The sequence below is a fragment of the Vombatus ursinus genome, unplaced genomic scaffold (genome assembly GCF_900497805.2).
Source record: "Vombatus ursinus unplaced genomic scaffold, bare-nosed wombat genome assembly UNPS02014807.1, whole genome shotgun sequence".
Lineage (NCBI taxonomy): Eukaryota > Metazoa > Chordata > Mammalia > Diprotodontia > Vombatidae > Vombatus > Vombatus ursinus.
The window spans coordinates 5,906,828-5,928,034 of record NW_020954585.1 but is presented as its reverse complement, the minus strand read 5'-3'; the positions used below and the strand labels follow the sequence as shown (position 1 = coordinate 5,928,034).

Genomic DNA, 21,207 nt, shown 5'->3' with positions numbered 1-21,207 from the left:
TTGGATGTCTTAAATTTTTTTATACCTTAAATTTAATATATTGTGATTCCCTCTCCATTGTTTTCTCTTTCTTATATCTCAAAAACTTTTTCTTACAAATGACTTTGCTTTTTCTCTGTGGTTCTTTCAACTTTTCAGAAGATGGTACAGATTTCTCTCTGAAATGTTTGCCAATTATCATTTTCACCTAATTTAAGTAACATTGATCAAGTTTTCTTAACAAAGTATACATGAGGTGAGAAAATTGTTTTCAAAAGAACAGAAATAGAATTGTCTAAATAAAAATGAAAAAAAAATTAAACTTTGGAGAGAACCAAATTTTCCTTACTTTAGGGTGACTTGAGATTACTTGTTACTATGAATCTACATTGCTAAATAAGTTGTTCTCTTTATGGATGACTCTGTAAAGTAGATAAATTTATACAAAACTGATAGTATACAATCTAAAAGCAACCTTGTGAAAAAGGGAGGGTCACAGAAAATAACATATATGAGTCTCTGATTTTCAACTAGGTGAGTCACAGGAAATGTTCATACCACAGGGTAAAATCTGGAGGCCCAGTTAGCCCATCCCTTTCAGAAAAAATATAGGTCAAAGCTCCACTAACTTCTGTTTTATGAATCAGGAGTTGTAAACTTGACATGAAAATCCTGCCTGTACTATAATAGCATCTCTCACCAAACGGGAGGTGGAAATGAGGGACATTTTTAACACAGAGTCCTAAGAAGGCCAGGCAGACTTAGTTATACAGCCTTCTTCTTTGGCCCGTAAGCCAGGTCTACTGGTGAATCCTGTTGTCAGTTTTTTCCTGGTAAGCAATTGTTCTCTATCAGTTTTTCTCAGTCATCACCTCCTCTTTAATCAGTCTTACTTTAAGGATCACCAATTTAGACCTGGAATGTACCTCAGAGGTTACCTAGCCCAATGCATTTTATTTATTTATTTTTAAAAGAATCAATCAACTGACAAGGAAGGAAACAAATTAAGTTATGTGATAGATACTGGTCTAAGAGATTTACAATATCATATTTGATGCACACAACTACCATGGGAGGAAGGTGCTATCCTCATTTTACAGTTAAAGAAACGGAGGCAGACAAAAGTTAAATAATTCATTCAGGGTTACACTGCTAGTTAAGTGCCTGGGAATGGATTTGAACTCAGGTCTTCCTGACTCCAGGACCAGCACTATATTTCCTAATTAACAAGCATTTATTAAGTAATAAAAATAATAATAGTTGATATTCATATAGATCTTATTATGAACCAGATACTGTGCTAAGCACTTTACAATTATTTTCTCATTTGATCCTTATGATAATCCTGGAAGGCAGATGCTATTATTATCCCCATTTTTACAATAGGGATAAAAATCTGTAAAGATGAAGAAACTGAAGCAAAAAGGTTAAGTGACTTGCCCAGGGTCGTATAGCTAGGAAGTACCTGAGGCTGGATTTGAACTTAGGTCTTTCTTACTCTAGGCCTGGTACTCTATCCACTGAACTGTAAGTACTTGCTATGTGCCAAGCACTCTTCTAGCACTTACAAAGAAAAAGCAAAAATAGGAGCTTGAGTTCCAATGGGGTAGCCAATGAGTACATACAAAAGATTAAAAAAAAAAGATAAATACAGAGTAGATGAATTTAGAGGAAGCTTGGAAGTCATTTAGTCCAGAGATGTTGAACTCCTGGCCTGTAAAACTCCCTAGGGCCTCCTGAACCAGATGAAAACGGAAATGGGAAATGTTTAACAAAATAAATAAAAATGTAACACAGATAATGTTAATTTGTGGTTTTCTAAGTCAATGTGCCAACAGAGATCTGTTTCTACTTCAGTTTGACACCACTGATCTGGTCCACATATCTCTATTTCTCTCTGTCTCTGGCTTTGTCTCTCTCTTTTACAGACTGGTCTTCTCACTTTACCCAGGCTGGAAGAGTAACAACCACTCGTGGGCTCAAACCCACTCTTGATTGATACAGTAAGCTCTAGTGTCTCCCCACCCCTGGGGGCTCACCATCTTGATGCCAGCCCTAATGGCGACACCTGAATGGTTTAGCCTACTACAACTCAGAACTTCTGAGCTCAATCTATCCTATTAGCCTTAGCCTCTCTTAGTAACAGGGATTACAGGTGTGCATCACAGTACCTGGCACAGCCTCATTTTAAAAATAAGAAAATAGAGGCCCAGAGAAGTTAAGTAGCCCAAGGTCATATGGACAGCAAACAAGTCCATCATTTTACAGATGAAGAAAGTAAGGCCTGGAATGATGAACTCATTTGCCCAATGGGTAATTAGTGAGAGAGCCAGGATTTGAACTTAGGACCACTGACTACCAATTCTAGGGCCAGGGCTTCCTGGCTTCCCTAAGCAGTCATTCTGTTATGCCCAGGGCATCCTCTCCAGCTACCTGCATCTCCACCAGGGACCACCCCATTCCCTTCCAGCTATACTTACTTGCCTGCTACCCGGGAACAACTCCAACCCCAAGCTGAACCTTTTTGGACAATGATAACCTATTTAAGGGCAGCTAGTTGGTGCAGTGGATACAGTGCCCGGTCTAGAGTCAAGAAGACCTGAGTTCAAATCCGACTTTAGATACTTACTAGCTGTGTGACGCTGGGCAAGTCACTTAACCTTATTTGCTTTAGTTCCTCATCTGTAAAATGAGCTGGAGAAGGAAATGGCAAACCAGTCCAGTATCTCTGCCAAGAAAACCCCAAATGGGGTTATGAAGAGTCAGACATGACTGAAACAAATGACTAAAAAACAACCTATTTAAACTCATTCCTCGATGATTAACATATTTCCACTCTATATCACTCTCTCCCTATCCCAGTGATTCTGAAATCCCTGCTCCCTGGTTTAGAACTCTGTTCTCAGTCCCCACTGACTACTCCCTTATTCCCTTCAGTCTCAACACAACCCCATTAATGTCCTATTCTTAAGCTACTCAGCCCTTTTCACTGTGCTCTCTGGAATTCCTACTCCATAGGTAACAAACTAGTTTTCATCTTAAACCTTTGCTTTTTATCTTCTGTACTTACTAACACAGATTCTGTAGCCACCCTTTCCAACATTTGTGGTCATCATGGAGGAGTTGGAATACTCCTTGTTCTCCAATGTCACTCCCAAGCTCTCCCACTACTATGATCACCCAGTAACCCCTCCTCCTTTGAGGTTCATTCAATCCATATTATCACCCAGTTAAAATTCTGGTAGTTGTTTACCGACATAATCTACTGCCTCAAGTCTTTTCCTCACTCCAGTCCATCCTCCACTCAGCCGTCAAATTGATCTTTCTAGAGTGCAAGCTTGACCATATCATCTACTCTTTTTAATCAACTCCAGTGGCTCCCTTTTGCCTCTAGAAACAAATATAAAATCCACTGTTTGTCTTTTAAGAACCTTCATAATCTGGTTCCTTTTTACCTTCCTTTTCTTCTTAGACTTTATTTACCCCCACGTAGTGTGATCCAGTGATACTGTCTTCTTTGCTGCTTCTCATGAAAGACACCATCTCCCAACTCTAGGCATTTTCATTGGCTATCTCCTCCCTCATCTCTGCCTCCTGGCTTTCTTCAATTTTTGTCTAAAATCTCTACCTTCTAGAGAAGCCTTTCCTCATCCCCCTTAGTGTCAGTGTCTTCCCTTGTTTAGTATTGCTTTTTCTTACTGATTATTACCAGTTTATCCCATATATGTTGTTTGTACATAGTTGTTTATATGTTGTCTCTCCATTTCTGTCTTTCTTTGAATTCTCCATGTCTTTGAACAGTGCTGGGCATATAGTAGGTGCTTAATAAATGCTTATTGACTTGACTTTTTACACTGTACCACGCTGCCTCTCAAAATGAACTTGTTACTTTCCCAAGTGGGCTAAAAGAAGATGAGATGTCATTATTGCTCTCCTTTTTGGCAACGCTGCCACACATTTCATTTGGGGGAGTTAGAAACCAAAAGGGGGGATTAAAGGAAGAAAATACCTGAGGACCCCTGCTATGTATGTAGTTGATGATATGTTGTTTAACTTACCCAACTCAGTGGAGACAGGAGAACCAGTAGCTATTTCTCCAATCTTTGCTACACCATCATAGTAGGCTCTTCCTGCCACTATCATAGCTAGAAAGGGAAGAAAAACATATTCAAAATAATTAATAGACAGATAGAAAAAACCAACAATGCAGATTTTCCCTTAAAAACATATATCCTCTTCTTTTAGCTCCGAATAAATCAATCATAGTTCACTTGACAGGCAGTCTCTGACTTCCCAGTATCTGACTTAGGCACCATCCACATGTGTGAACTCCTAGACCTCTGTGGAGGAGAACTCCAATAGGAGTGAAGCAAGTGGCTTTAGAGATCCCTGGAGCTGTTGCTATTAAAACCTTTCAGGTTTTTTAGTCACAGAAAAAGTCTACTGTAAGGAACTGGTTAGTATAGAGTTATAGTTCAGTTATTTTATGGATCAAAATAAGCTTTTGTGGGTAAGAGGGGGAAAGTGAGCCATTACTGGCTCACCACTAGTGAGTCACTGCTTCTATGAGGAATAGATTCCAATTTCCAAACAATTAGTCCATAAATCAACTTTGCGGCAGCTGCCTGTGCCTTTAGAGTAGTCTTGCTTCCAAATCAGTGGATAAACCATACTCAATTGCCACATGAAAAACCTAAGAAAGCATTGAAAGAGTTAATCATTCCAAAAAAAAAGAGGCCTTAAAAATCAAACATCTTCTGTTCAGAAAGTGAAGACAATATTGATTATTTCTTCAAAATAAAATTGTCACTATTCTCATTCCAAAGTTTTGAGTCTAGATATTTATTTTTAGAGATCTAATTCTGAGGGGTGGAAATTGAAGGGTTTTACATAGACAGGCTTTTATTTGAATTTTCTTTCCTTGAAAATAAGGTTCACTAGGGGCAGCTAGGTGGCGCAGGGGATAGAGCTCTGGCCTTGAAGTCAGGAGGACCTGAGTTCAAATCCGACCTCAGACACTTGACACTTACTAGCTATGTGACCCTGGACAAGTCATTTAACCCCAGTGCCTAGCCAAAAAAAAAAATAAGGTTCACTTTAAGGACTTTAAGAGTGAATTACAGGTATTTTTTTCTCCTGGGTTGCTTGTTTGCATATGGTGACACAAGTTTACATTTTACTGCATTTATATTTTTGGTGTATATGCACCCCCAAATTTAAAAAAAATTGAAATAAGTTTATATTGAAGCTTTGAGGATAAATTTAAACTGGATGTTATTGGAGACATTTAGACATTAATAATAGGCACAGTAAGAACTTTGTATAGGGGTAACAATGAAGAAATTTTTCATTATATAAATATTTTAGCATTATTTGTTTTATATGTGATAGAAAATAGACTAATATGTGATTTTAACCCTATCCAAAGGGGTTATATTAACTCTTGAAGGTTATTACAAACACGATATATCTTTGACAAATTCAATGCTCTCAAAACAGTGCTATACAATTGATAGCCCTCTGGTAATAACTTTACAATGTAATTATAAGAACAATAACATAATGCTTTGGCCTTATTAACTAATTTACCCATCAGTCTTCAGATGTCAATAATATCAGTCATATTTTACTAATAGGCAAGGAGTTAGGAGAGAAGTGGTGGATGGAAAGTTGACCTTGGAGTGAGGAAGACCTGGGTTTGAGTACTGCTTCTAATGTATACTGGCCCTGGGCAAATCACTTAACCTCTCCAAGCCCTTAGGCAACCCTCTAAGACTATGCAGTTGCAAAACATTTGACTGACAGAGTTCCCTCCCTGGGGGGGTTCCTTATGGCATGGGAATCCCACATCTACAATAAGAAAGGAGGCAGATAGTTTTAAGTGCCCAAGGTCATATGGTGGGTAAATGGGGCAGAACAATCAGAGTAAGTAACTCATTCATCACTTAAGGCTACTTCCAGCTTTAAAATGTTATGACAATTTTGATTCTTGGGCTTGTAAACATTAAAAAATTCCTTTTGGGAACATATACATATAAGCAGGAGTGTGCTAGAACCAACTTGATCTGGCTTAAGAGCCAATTGTTAAGTTTTCAATGCAAGCATTTATGTCTCAGAAATTGGCAAATACTGCAAATTGGGGTTTGATTTATTGTTTTGATGATTGTCTAGACTTAAGAAAATGATGGAGAAAATGTTAATAATTCAGAAGAAATTTAAAAGTGCATACATTTTTCTGGAAAGCTAGTTGTTAAACATTTACCAGTATACTCCCTGCTTATAAGTGTGTATGTATATATGTATATATCTATATCACATAGATATAGATATGTATGTATGTATATATCTATATCTATATATATACATTTTAAGTACATACTCTACACACATATAGTCTTTGCGTTTATTAAACTGTCAAGATAAAGTAATATTTTACTGTGAGGATTAAATATTGATAACTACCAATTAGCTAAAAGGCAATCTGTGGGATAAAATATCATATTGAAGGTAAATTACACAAACTATACTATAGCAGGTATTTTATATCTATAGTTGTTGTTCTGTTGTGTTTGACTCTGTGACCCCATTTGGGGTTTTCTTGGCAAAGATACTTGAGTGGTTTGCCATTTCCTTCTCCAGCTCATTTTACAGACTAGGAAACTGAGGCAAACAGGGTTAAGTGACTTGCCCAGGATCACACAGCTAATAAATGTCTGAGGCTGAATTTCAGTTCAGGAAGATGAGTTTTTCTGACTACAGACCTGGCGCTCTAGCCACCCATCACCTAGCAGCCCTTTTATATCTATATTCTTTAGTTATAAAAATTGGGTCCCTTGAACATTATTATTGATTCATTTACTCTCATTACATAAATTCCATTGAAAAATTTCATTAACTATTCATTTTACCTTTATTTTATTTTAAAAATATTTTATTTTTTCCCCAATTACATGTTAAAATAATTTTTAACATTAAAAAAAAGTTTTGAGTTCTAAATTCTATCCCTTCCTCCCTCCCTTCCCTCCCTGAGATGGTAAACAATTTGCTATAGGTTATACATGTGCAATCCTTTTACCTTTATTTTAAAACACTGACATTTTGTTTTTTATATTACTTTCAATTCCAAATTCCAGATTCTTGTCTCCTACCCAGGAAGTCCCCCCTTCAAGCAAACAAGTATTTGCTGATTTTTTACTCTGGGTGAAGCACCTACTAAGTGCTAGGCATACAAAGACAAAAATGAATAGCCCTTGTCCTCAAGGCTTGTACTCTAATGGAGGAGACAATGTGTGCATATCCAAGTGTATACCGAACACATGCAAAATGAATACAAGGCAGTTTTGGGAGTAGGTGTAGTAGCAGCTGGGGGTGGTGGTGCTAGAAATGCTTCACAAAGAAGGTGGTGCTACTGCTGAGCCTAGAGGGAAACCAGGGATCCCAAAAGGCAGATGAGGAGGGAGTGGATTCTAGGCAGGGAGTGGTGTGTAAGTGTGTAGGTCAGTGTGGATGTATTGCAAAGTGCAAAGACAGGAGTAAAATGGAAGAAAACTGGAAATATAGATAGGGGCCAAGTTGTGGAAAGATTTAAATATCAAATAGAGAAATTTATAGATGATCTTCCAGGCAATAGACAGACACTGGAGTTTGCTGGGTGGGGAGTTGGGTGGGGGGAGGAGTGACATGATCAGACTTGTACTTTAGGAAAATCCCTTTGGCAGCTGTGTGGAAGATGGATGGGAATGGAGAGAGACTTGAGGCTGGGAGATTCAGTAGTAAGCTATTGTAGTCATCTGACTGAGGTGTGATGAAGATCTATACTAGGGTGGTGGTTCTGAGTAGAGACAGAACATATTCAAGAGATGTTGTTGGGGCAGCTGGTGGCACAATGGATAGTAAGCAGGGCTTGGAGTCAGGAAGACTTATTTTTCTGGGTTCAAATCCAATCTCAGATACTAGCTGTGTGACCCTGGGCAAGTCACTTAACCTTGTTTGCTCCCCTGTAAAATGAGCTAGAGAAGGAAATGGCAAACTATTCCAGTATCTTCACCAAGAAAAACCCAAATAGAGTCACAAAGAGTTGGACATGACTAAAATGACTAGCAACAAGCAAATGACTGGACATGTGGAGTGCGATTGAGGAGTTAAGGATGACATGGAGGTTGTGAACCTGCGTGACTGGAAGGATGGTGTGGTACAGTAATAAGGAAGTTTAGAAGAAGGGTGGTTTTGAGGGAAGTATAATTAGTTCTATTTTTAGAGATGCTATATGTGAGATGGGCAGCCAGGTGGTACGGTGGATAGAGTGCCAGCCCTGGAGTCAGGAAGACCCATTCAGTCGCAGACATATACCAGCTGTGTGACCCTGGGCAAGTCTCAATCCTATTTGCCTCAGTTTCCTCATCTGTAAAATGATCTGGAGAAGGCAATGGCAAACTACTCCAGTATCTTTTCCAAGAAAACCCCAAATAGGGTCACGAAGAATTGGAAATGACTCAACAACAACAACAACAACAACAACAACATGTGTGAGATACCTTCAGGTACATCTGGTTTGAAATATTTAATAGGCAATTGGTAATGTATGACTGGAGCTCAGAAGAGAGACTCCATACATAGATTTGGGAGTAATCTGCAAAGGGACAATAACTGAACTCATGACATCTGATGAGGTTACCAGGTGAGATACTATACAGAGGATAGAATCCAGGATATAGCCTTAGGCTAGACCTGGAGTCAGTGGGAGTAACATGATGATGACGAATCAGTAAAGGAAACTGAAAAGTGGTTGGATAGGTAGGAGAATCAGGAGAGAGTAAGGTCTCAGATAGGAGAAAATATCCAGGAAGAAAGTGGTCAAATGCAGTATCAAGGTCAAGGAGGATTAGGACTGAGAAGGGACCATTAGATTTGGTGATAATCAGATCATGGATATCTCCAGAGGCAGCAGTTTCAGTTGAGTGATAAGACTGGAAAGCAGACTTTTGGAGGTAAAGAGAGTAAGGAAAGGAAGAGGAGGGAATGAGTAGAGATTTTTTTTTTTCAAGGCATTTGGCTGAGGGAGGGAAGAAAGGTAGGATGATAGCATGGTAGTATCTAGTGAGGGTTTTTGAGGATGGAGACTCGGATGTGAGATGAAGAGAAAGGACTACCAAGTTAGGAGGGAAAAAGAGGGAATTCTTAGTGGATAGCCTAAATTTTTTTTGTTAATAATTATAACAACAATAATAACAACTAACTTTTATGTAGCACTTTAAGGTTTGCAAAACATTATCTCATTTGATCCTCACAACAACCCTGGGAGGGAGATACTTTTATTATCTCCATTTTATAGATGAAGAAACCGAGACAAAAATTGGTTAAGTGGCTCGTCCAGAGTTTGAGGCAGGACTCCAACTCAGGTTTTCCTGTCAAGTACAGTATTCTGCACTTTGCCACCTAGCTGCCTCATTATTACCTAAATATAAGGCAAGGGCATTACCCGAGAGGGTGCATCAACTTGTGTAAACCTTCCTGTATTTCTCTGAATTCTTTGTATTCACTGTTTTTTTAAAATGCTGTAAAATTCCATCATATTTACATACTACAATTTGTATATTTGTTTCCAATTCTTTGCTATCACAAAAAAGAGATACAAAGGATATTTTAGCACACGTGGAACCTTTATTTCTGTCTTTGATTTTCTTGGAGTCTGAGTCTTGCAATGGGAGCCCCCTAGGCCAAAGAATATGGACATTTTAGTATTTTTTTTAAAAGCATGATTCCAAATTACATTCCAGGTTGTTTGCATCAGCTCCACCAACAGTATATTAGTGTGCCTGTCTTCCTGCAGCCTCTCCAGCACTTACTAGTGCCATCTGTATTTTACCTTTAGAGTTGACCTTGTACTTCTTGCTCTCCAGAAAAAATACAAATTAATTACACAGCCCCATTCACATTCATTGTCTGGCACTTAATCATTTGCTGCCATCCATGCTTGTCTCCCCAGTTAGATTTTAAGTACCTAGAGTCAGACCTAGTCTTGAAATATGCTTTGTATATATTCAGTGCTTAGCACAATACTAGTACACTACTTTCCCTGACGGACCAAATTTTCTTCTGTTCAGATTTAAGCATGGCACGTCTCTACTAAAAACCTTTAGTGGAACTCTCCTACCTACACAGCAGATTTAAAATTCCTTTGCCTATCATTTGAGGTGCCACCCCTCCATAATCTGTTGCCAACTTATCTCATATTATTACCTTCTCATCATTTACTCATCAGCTTCTGAAAGTATCTTTTTTTAAACCCCTAAATCTTTGTTCATACCATTCACTTTGCCTTTTACCCCACCCCCCTGCTGTCTGAATTCCAAACCATCCTTTAAGGCTAAAGCCAAATGCCACAATCTACATGAAACCCCCCCAAACTGCCATTGGTTATAACCCAAGGAAGCTTAGAAAATGTCAAAGACCAAGAAAGGAGAAAGACAAAGATCCACAAAATCTGAATTATATCTTACTCAGGGACTGGTATGAAAGCTGTATCCCTCAGTAATTCACCTTGAACTGTTTTCTCTCCATCTCAGTGAAGCAGTTTAGTTGTAAAGACAAAACAAAACAATAAGAAAAAAATAACTCGGCAGGCCACTGTGACTTTTCATCAGGGGAACTCTGAAATAATGACTTTAGGGTTAAATGACCTGGAAGGGAAAAATAGTCATGTAAAGCTCCTAAATGGAGACTTCTGAAGGCTGGGGAAGAACTCTGGATCTGGATTCTGAAGAGCCACAGCTCTGACACATAAGTCACTACTTGTGGGCCCTTGGGCAATTATTTAATTTCTCTGAGTTTCAGTTTCCTCATTTGTAAAATGTAATATTCCAAACTACCTATCTTACAGGATTATAAGAATGAAATGAGAACAATATGTAAAAAGCTCTTTGCAAACCATAAAAAATGCTATCTCCTCTCTCTGCTATATATAAACTATGCTATACAGATGTGCTACATATAAAATATGCCACATAGATATGCTACATGTAAACTATGCTATATAGCTAGGCTATATAGAAAATGTGCTAATATAGATATCTAGATATAGCATATTTTATAGTTTGCTCCATCTGTGAAATTAGGGAGTTGGACTAAATGATCTTTGCAAGTTCTTTTCAGCATTAAGTTCAATGGTCCCAGGACTTCTACCAGAGCTGCTCTCTGTATAATAGCTGGTAAAATGGCCTGGTGGAAGTCATAGAACCATTAACTTAATAGCTGAAAGAGACCTGCAGAGATCTTCTCCCAACTCCCTAATTTTACAGATGGAGCAAACTGAGACTCAACTGAAATGAAACTAGAACCCAGATTTCCTGACATTCTCAGTGCAGGATCTTGTCTACAACACAACCTTGATGGTTTTGTGACAGCCAGCTAGGGCATTGACAAAGAACAAAAGAAACCCAGAAGATAAATTCAATTCAATTTAACAAGAATTTGCTAAGTTACTTTTTAATATGAGTGAGGCATAGTAATATGTTAAGCATTGGAGACAAAGCTACAAAAATAGAACAGGTGCTGCCTTCAAAGAACTTTGCTTCTATGGGGGGGCGAGGAGGAGGAAGGGGGAGTTTATATGTATAAAATATGCATATAGTTGGGTTTCTAGCATAAAATACAAGCTGTTTGGATATTAAAGCCCTTTATAATTTGGTCCCAACCTTAGCCTTAACATACATTACTCTATTCCCTACATTCAAAGGTCCAGCCAAACTGGACTTTACTACATTCCTCACACCATTCCATCTCCCATTTGTGTGCCTTAGCACTAACCATCCTCCATGCCTAGAATGTACTCTTGCCTCACCTGTACTTCAGGGAATCCCTGATTTCCTTTAGGAAGCAGCACTGAGCATACAATGTCCTTTTCCTAATGTCCAACTGCTAGGGTCCTTGTGCTTTGCTACCTTATATTTATTCTGTATACTTATAAAACAAGACTTTAGGGTTGATCACATTCATGTAGCCTAGGTAAGGAGCTCATTCATTCTCTTCCCCCCACCCCCACTAGCTTATTTTACTTACTCATTCTTATCTTAGACTTTAAGGTAATAAAGGGGCATGTTCTACTGTCTACATTAATTATTAAATTGCAACATCTTTCTCATTACACAGTTAGCTCCAAGTCCCCAATCATAAGAGAATAACCTCTTTTCCCACAAACATTTGCTCATCTACGTCTATCAAACCCCCTAATTGCCTTGGCTTAAATAAACATCAAGGTTACTGACTATACTATTTATTAACAGTGCTAGATACAATTAAAACAAAGACATAAATAATTATTTGTAATATGTCAGCTGTGAAAAAGATCACAGGCAAAGTTATCTTTAACCATCACTACAACTGCTGACTTCTCAATTCTGGGCATACAGTCCCAACATTCAGTTCTCTCAGGATACAATTTAAAGTCTTTTTCCAACAGTTTCTAGCCTAGTTCTCTCAGGAAATGAATCATCTTGGTCTTTTTTCCTCTGTTCTCTCTTCAGTCATTATAGCTAACAATCTCTTCAGAAGAACATTTAAATTCTCAATCACCTTGTAGACTCCATATAGATTGACTGCTAAACTATTCTTGTCCAAGATTTTAATGCCTCTTAATGATATAGGAACAGTATCTATAGTCTCTATGGGAGAGAAGACTGAGGCTGGTGTTGCACATTTATGTATGTTCATTTCCTCCAATAGAATGTAAGAACAGGGATTGTTTGATTTTTCATCTTTGTCTAGTACCCAGAATAGGTTTGGCATACAGAAGGCACTTAATAAATGTTCATTAATTAATTGATGATTAAACAGGCATGCAGTACAGCTTGTCCAAAGATGAAATGTCTTTTGTAGGGAACAGTAAATAGGCCAATTTGGTTACAACACAGAATGTGTTAAAGGGAATTATGTGAAATATGTCTGGAAACATAACATGGAGTTAGTCAGAAAAGGGATTCAAATGACATATGGTAGAGTTTATATTTTAGCCTGTAGGCTACAGTCCAACTTCCTCATATTACAGAGAAGGAAACTGAGGCCAAGCGAGATTAAGTGACTTGCCCAGGATCATAGAGATAATACGCATCAGAGACAGTATTTGAAATTAGATCTTCTGACTCCAGAGTCAGTATTCTTTCTCAAATGAAGCTTCTTGAGTGAAACAGTCAAATATATCATTTAGGAATATCACTTTGTCAGCTCTCTGGAGGTTGGATTTGAAAGGGGAGAGGCATGGAGAACAATGAAGAGATCATTACAATAATGATGATAAGGCCCTGAGAAAATGTAGTAGCTGTGTGAGTGGAGAGAAAGGGATGGATGTTGTAGAAGCCGATTAGACAAGCACTAGCAAGTGAATAGATGCAAGTATAGGAGAGTGAAGAGGGAAAATGACTGAAATTGTAATCTTGAGTAACTGGAAAGTTGATCATACACTCCACAGAAACAAGGAAGTGAGGAGGAAGTGTGTGTTTGAGGGGAAAGTCAATGACTTCTGTTTTGGATATGTCGAGTTTGAGATACGGGATGTCCAGGTAGAGAAGCCATGCAGGCAATTGGAGATGTGGGCCTGGCACTTAGAAGAAGAATGAGGACTGGGATATGTAGATTTGAGAATTGTCTGCATAAACATGACTGAACTGAAGGCAACTGATGACATCACTTAGAGCAAAGAATGCCCAGGACAGAGCAGAACATGCATGGTGATCCAGTAAACGAGACTGAGGAGAAGTCACACAGGAAGAAGCACTAGTTATGAAAACGATGCAAAGAGAGAGTAACAAGGAAGTGTGTCAACAATACCAAATCTTGCTGAGAAGTTAAGAAAGATTAGGACTGAGAAAAGGTTACTGGAACTAGTAGTTAAGAGATTGTTAATAACCTTGGAGAGAACAGTTTCATTCAAGTGGTGAGGTCAGAAGCCAGATTACAATGGGCTGAGAAGTGACTGGTAAGTAAAGTAGAGATAACAAGGATAGATAGCTTTTTCTAAGGATTTGACTGTGAAAGGGAAAAGATATGACTAGAGGGCATAGAAGGGTTAAGTAAAGGTTTTTTTTTAAGGCTGGGGAAGATCTGAATGTATTTGTAGGTAGGAGGAAAGGAGTCAGTGGATAAAGAGAAATTGAAGGAGAGAGGGTGTTTGAAGAGCGCAAGCTCTTTGGGGAACCAAGAACAGATGGGATCAAGGGCACAAGTAGAAAGCTTGGCCTTAATAAAGAGAATAAACACTTTTTTTCTCAGGGAGTAGCACAAAGGAGGAAAGAATGAAGGAAAATTTTGAGGGAATATGAGTTGTAGAACTGAGAAGAGGGAGCTTTAAATGGCCAGACAAATTATTTTTTCACCAAATTTTGAAGTAAGCTCCTCTGATGGAGGTGGGAAGGTATGCAGGGGTGGGGAACCTGCAGCCTCTAGGCACAATTTAATCTCCCAAGTATGAGGACTGACTGAATTGGAGAAGAAAACTGTAGCCAGGTGATGAATTCCTTGAGAAAGAAGGGAGGGAATTTCTGGATCATATGATCAGCTAGATAGAGGACTAGATATTTTCTTTGATTCTCACAATCACTCAGAGGTCTCCAACACAGAAATTATGCACCAAAGATACAGCAACTTCAGCTACCTGCATGGTCTAGACCACTAGAAATGGAAAAGAAGGTTTAAAAAAAACCCCAACAACTCCATGATCCAATAATACCTACCTTGGGCTCACTCAGCACTCCCTCCCTCACCTCCCACCATGCTACTGGCAACAAAGCTGCACTAGCTGATCTGATGCACAGAATTGTGACAAAACCTAATCACATGTTCTGGTCCTTCCTCCCTCTTCACAGTGCCTTGGAGAACCAGGCTCCAGGCTGTGGAAATTTTCTGGGGCTTCAGTAACCAGCTCTTTGGAAGCAATCTGTGTAGCAAAAGATCGCTGTATGAGAGTGGACAACAGAAGAAATGGGGTGGATCAAATGTCTTGTCTTGCAAATCACATCAAAGAAACAAACAAAGGACAACTGATTACAAAAGCAAATACACAGAAGTGAAGGAAAATCTAGAAGAAGAAAAGCAAAAAGCAATAACGTTAAAAGAAAACATGCTCTTGAATTCAAGCAAAATGTATTGATTGAAGACAGGATGTGTAGAAACAAACTAAAAAATTATAGGTCTCCCAGAAGAACATGACAAGAAATTAAAAAAAAGTACCCTAATCCATAATCCAAGAAATGATACCAGGAAACTTCCCAGAACTTCTGAACAGAGAAAAGACCAATAGAAAGAATGCCTCCAGAAAAAAACCCAAGGCCACAAATTTCAAGATGCATAATGGTAATATTTAACAATTTACTTCAGAAACAACAAATTCTGTAAGTGAGCAGGAGAAAGACTTTCAAATACAAAGGAAAGGAAATGTGAACAACACAAGACTGGCACCCATCAGAAAACTAAGGAGAGAATAGGATAATGTGTTCTGAAGATCAATGGCAATGAAGATGTAGCTCAGGTGACCTGGAAATCTGAGCTTACCCATAAAAGGAAAAAGATGGATGTTCAATAATAAAGAGGCATTCAAGACATCAAAAGAAAGCTACACCTGAAGAGGTTATTTGCTCCTTGAAAACCCTAGGCAACAGAAATTGACTTATCCATAGTCACTAATATGTGTTAAGAGTCAGAGCTTGAGCATAGTTTTACTGACTCCAAAGTCAGTAAAAAAGTCCAAAGTTTCCCACCCTGGCTAAATAACCAATAATATATCACGTAGAAAACAAAAATATATATGTATATATACACATATATATAAGAAAAAGATAACACAAAAAAACTTCAAATCTTATGCCATATGAAGATGTGTCTTCTAGTTATCATTATGTTTTCTTATAAAACTTATATGAAGGGCAGGGGAAGAAGAAGTGACAAAAGTGAGTTCTGAATACTTTGGGGATACATTTTCCAGAGAAGAACTGCTTTGATTACATCTTAATTCAATAGTTTATTTCAAGTTAAAGTTTCTTTTGTAATTTCTGATTAGAAGAGTGTAATTTTTAAAGTCATAGTAATTTTTTGAAAGAAAGAATACAACTGTTTAGAAAGTTGTTGAATTCCTCAGTAAAACCTCTTCAGTGGAAAGGATTCAAATGTAGCAAACTACTTTGTTTCACAAAGTTAAACACATGTTATGAACTCAAATTTATTTAAAATTAAACTCACTTTGTTTTGATATGAAAACCGAGATTCTATTAAGTCTAGGAAATAATTTCAAGATAATGATATGAAAATGACTACTGATTCACTTGTTTTGATTCAGGCAAAAAATAAAACTTCTCACACGGGGTTATTTCTAAAGACAAGAACTTGCTTATATAATAATAAAGAATAGCATGTTGTAGTTAAAAGACCACTGGACTGAGAGCCAGGGAGCTTGAGTCTTAGTTGCAGCTCTGACACTGAATAGCTGTTTGAACAAGATACCTCTCTGGGTCTCAGTTTCCTCATTTGTAAAATAAGGAGAATGAACTAGATGTCCACTAAACTCTCTTCCAGTTCCCTATGATCCTACAATTTTTATTCTCCAGATAGAATTTAAGTTCTTAAGGGGCAAGAGCTATTTTGTATTTATTTTTGTATCCCCAATGTCTAAAATAGGGCTTTGCATATAGTTGGAATGTAATGAATGTTATTGTATTGAAAAACATTGTCTAGTTCCATGACTGTGAAAAATCTAATAATTTCCAAAGTGGGAAATTTTGGGAATATGTAATGATTTGAAGTGAAAAAAAAATCTTTGGGGGCCAACATAATTCCACTAGGAGCTAATTTGAAAGATGAAGATGATTTTTATGCCAAAGATATAAAAACTAGAACTAAATCAACAGAGCATTGTTTTTGTTTTTTAGGCAATTGGGGTTAAGTGCCTTGCCCAGGGTCATACAGCTAATAAGTGTCAAGTGTTCAGTCTGAGGCTGGATTTGAACTCAGGCCCTCCTGACTTCAGGGCCCGTGCTCTATCCACTGCTCCACCTAGCTGCCCGAGAGCATTGTTATAGATATAATTTCCTTATTTCCAAAGAAATCTGCTTCCTGTAATACACAACTTAGCAGAAATCAACCTTTTTTTTTTTTTAGCAATTGCTACCAATTAAAAGATGATTAATTGAAAATATCAAATATAATCATGTTGCCATAATTAAATAACAAATATTTATTGCTCACATACTATGTACGAGATATTGTACCTTAATTTTAAAGTCAGAAAGTAATAAACACTTACCATTAACAGCTTTCTCGTAGTTTTTCCCTAGGTTTATTAAGTTCCGTAGCCCAGGATTGAACTGCTCCACTACATTCTGATAAACAAATAAATAAAAATCAGTTAAAAAGTAAACTAAGTACATGCATAGATTTTTACGTGTGAATTGACTGAATGTAACCGAGGACCCTAGACTATGTATGTACAAGTATAACTACTACCAATTAGAAAGTAAAGGGTATTGGTTTAAAAATAATTAATAGCATTTACTTTCTCACTTGGTTGAATAAGGGCACTTTTATTTGTCATGCTGTATGTAGCACTGGCACATTTCCAGGTGCCTAAGGGCTGGGTATGACCTACTACTATAAATGGTGTGCTTTTCAGACACTCAAGTCATTTATGTGAAGGTGTAACTCATATTGAGTACAGGTCCCTAAGGTTAAGGTTCTGTTTTGGTGTTTAAGCAAGTCAGGGGTTATAGTTCCAGTACAAAAAAAAAAAGAGACCAATCATTAGCTAACTTACTTGTTTGGTTGTGTTTAGTTCTACTGGCATAGAAACTGCTAAATCCTTTGGCTTTTATTATAGTGGAAAAGCTTTAAAAAAAAAATCCCAAAAAACTATGTCCTGTTTCACCCTTTAAAACATATGCCATCATGAAATGATACTTTTTTTTCCCAGATTGTCAATGGTATTTTTTGCCCTGTTCTAACAGAGCCAACACAGATGTTATAATCATAATTTCAAAAATGTCTACATCTACAACACAGATGGAGGTAGTGCTAAGACAAGTACAATGTTGATATTTTCTTAAATATAACCCTAAAATTACAATGGGGGGGGTCAGAAGTATAGAAAATATGAGGTTTTAAATGACACTATTGTTTTATACTCTAATTTCTTGATCAAAAACATTTAGTGTTTTTGTGACATAATTTTTCCATAGAATTTGCCTATTTATGTAAATTTCAAAGATTTTGCCTACAATTACCACATGCACATACCCAGAGTAATCAATTTCTGCCACAGAAAGGTGGAAATACTTCTTAAAGTATTTTGAAGATCATCTTCTTGACTATCCCTTGTATATTTTCTCCTAACAACCCTGAGTGATTAAGAATATTTATAAATATATATTAAACATTCCAAATTAAGCCATTTGATACTATTTATTACTCTAGTTTGGATGTATTTCATCTCTCTAGATGTCCAGACGGGGAAAAAAATGCAGGGGAGGGAGATGAGTGAGAAAAAATATCCAACACTCATAGAGCTAGATCTTCCATACATTTTTCTTTTCAGGATAAGATGAACCCTTCAGTAGAAGTTTGAATAAGAAATGCAGTCCAATATATATTTTTTATTTATTACTTTAAAATAATACATCAGTATTCTCACAAGTGAGAATTTCCTCAGAGGTAGTATTTAATCTTATAATATTCTTAATAGGCAGCTAGGTGACTCAGTGGATATAGTGCTGTGCCTGGAGTCAGGAAGACTTGAGTTGAAATCAAGCCTCAGACTAGCTGTATGACCCTGGGAAAGTCACTTAACCTGTTTGCTTAATCCACTGGAGAAGGAAATGGCAAACCACTCCAGTACCTTTGCCAAGAAACTCCCATAGACAGTACAGTCCATGGGGTCACAAAGAGTTGGACACAGCTGAACAACAACAATAATATTCTTGCTAGGTGGGTAGGTGAAACAAGGATTTTCCTCATTTTTTTTTGTAGCTATGGAAACTGAGGCTCAGTTTAAGAAACATGTACAACATCATATAATTAGAAACAGAAACACCTTGAGGGTAGGGACCATGCCTTAATAAAGCTTTTGCTAGGAGTGGTGAAGCATGCTTATAATCTCTGCAACTGGGAAGGCTGAGGCTGGGGGACTGCTTGAGCTTGGCAATTGGAGCTGCAGTGGGCTAAGGCAATGGGGTGTCTGCATAAGTCCAGTACCAACACGTTGAACCCCTAGGAGCAGCAGGGCTACCAGGCTGCCTAAGGAGGGGTAAACAAGCCAAGGTCAGAAAACAGAGCAGGGCAGGGCTATGTTTCTATGCCAATCAATAGTGGAATTGACCAGTGAGTGGTGCTGGAAAGATAGGGAGACGTAATCTTAAAGAAAAGCACTACCACTACACCACCACAATGCTTTGAATCTCCACCAGTACATAGCTCAATGTTCTGCATAGTGCTCATTATATTACAGAAGTCCAATTTGTCCTTTTTTCATTACATGATGCAGACTGCTCTTCAAATGACTTCCCAAATAAAGGAAAGATTGTTACTTGAAGCTTTTATATTCCTGTGAAAATAGTACTTTGAGGCAGATTGATGCAATGGAAGAAACATTAGCTAGATTGGGTACCAGAAGACCTGGACTCTTATCTCCAGCTCTACTGCTAACTTATGATGTGATCTTGGGCAAGCCAATTCACTTTTTTGGGACTCAGTTTCTTCCTCTATGAAATGATACAAAGTGATTCATTCCAGTACTAAGATTCTCTAGTTATATGAAATTTTGAGCTCAAGCTAAATTATTGAAAACTTGTTCAAGTAAAATAACTTAGCTAGGATCAGATGATTTTTTTCAATAAAATTAGTCTAAACATAATTTTTTCAGAGTAGCAACACAATGAGGTTGGAAGAAAATAGTTCAGAAGGGCCTGAAAGCTTAATGTGTATACTTTAGATTTTCACTATTTAAGGTCCAATTATAGAATCAAATTTAAAAAGAAACTTAGTAATCCTGGCCTCTTTGAGAGTGGAAAATCCATTTCTCTAGCTACTCTTGGCTATTAATCCAATTATTTTGGCTGCAGCACATTCAGTTTGGAACTCAGCAATAAACAAGTGCTTCTACCTTCCTCTTGTAACCCATAGAACTCTATAGTCCTAATATACTTATGAACTGAATAGATCCCCAAGTTGGAAGAGAAATAAATACAAGTAAAAACAGTATAATGTAGAACAGGAACTCCTATTTCAGTAGCTCAGCACTTAGGTAGTATTGGCAATGGTAGTTTACAAAGTTTAAATTGTTGAAATTTTACAGTTCAGAGGTATATTAGTCACAGAGAACAAACTGATTTCAAGAAAGGAATTTGGCTCAATGATTAAAGTGATCATGAGATACTGGGGTAAATTTAAGGGGGATTATTATTATTTTAAAATAGAGGATGCCCAAATCATTTTGGTTCAACAATAACTAATTGCTATACATCCTACCATCCGTTGCTTGGAGAGTAATTCCATTTGCTGTGCCAGTTTAAACCAGAATAGGTTACACACCCTCTTAGAGGGGAACATGGGCATGGTGTAGCTATGGTTACAAAATAACAAATTTGAGGGCTGGTTGATGGTGGGGAAAAGCAGGATATTCATGTACCCTACCTGAAACTTCTCCTTTTACTCAAAGGATGTTTACCTCACCCCTCAAAACTTAAGAGGATTTTTAAAAAGGGGTGGTGATGGAGAAACTGTTTCATTGCTTGAAATGATTCCTTCCTTTTTTGATTTTCACTTTATATTTTATGCTTAAAATTCTCAACATTGTACTAGAGAATTAGTGGCAATCCCTTTTTTCCCTCTATTATTTTCAAAATAAATATTGATAAATGAAGACTATTAGGAAGCTGTATTTCTACTAGGTTTTTAGGCTAGTCACATGAAGCCATAAATTTTATGCCATTCTCTGTAGAGCTTAACATCTTTTAAAGCAGAATAAATGCAGCCGTTTGATTTTTCTTAGCTTTATTTATCTTTTAAAGTAAAAGCTTTCTGCTATCACAACATGAAATTACTGAAATATGAAATACATAATTTACCACTTGAAACTATGTTCAAGAGAGTTACACTTAGTAAGCATCGGGCTTGCTTCATATGCCCTGTGGCAAAGACTAACACATACTAAAGTCCCTGCCATATACTCTAAAGCTAAACTAGTTAGTTTTTCCCTTA

The 21,207-nt window shown here is 37.4% G+C and overlaps 1 protein-coding gene across 3 annotated transcripts in view; it reads right to left on the bottom strand.

Moving 5' to 3' along the window:
• BAIAP2L1 (BAI1 associated protein 2 like 1) overlaps positions 1–21,207 on the bottom strand; it is a 132,223-nt gene that overhangs the window by 79,474 nt on the left and 31,542 nt on the right. For all 3 annotated transcript variants that reach the window (XM_027874595.1, XM_027874594.1, XM_027874596.1), the window contains exons 2-3: positions 17,264–17,339; positions 4,038–4,124 (exon numbers count right to left, since the gene is read on the bottom strand). In XM_027874595.1, coding sequence (XP_027730396.1) covers positions 4,038–4,122 — 85 coding nt within the window. In that variant the 5' untranslated portion in view covers positions 4,123–4,124; positions 17,264–17,339. The remainder of the gene's footprint in view (positions 1–4,037; positions 4,125–17,263; positions 17,340–21,207) is intronic.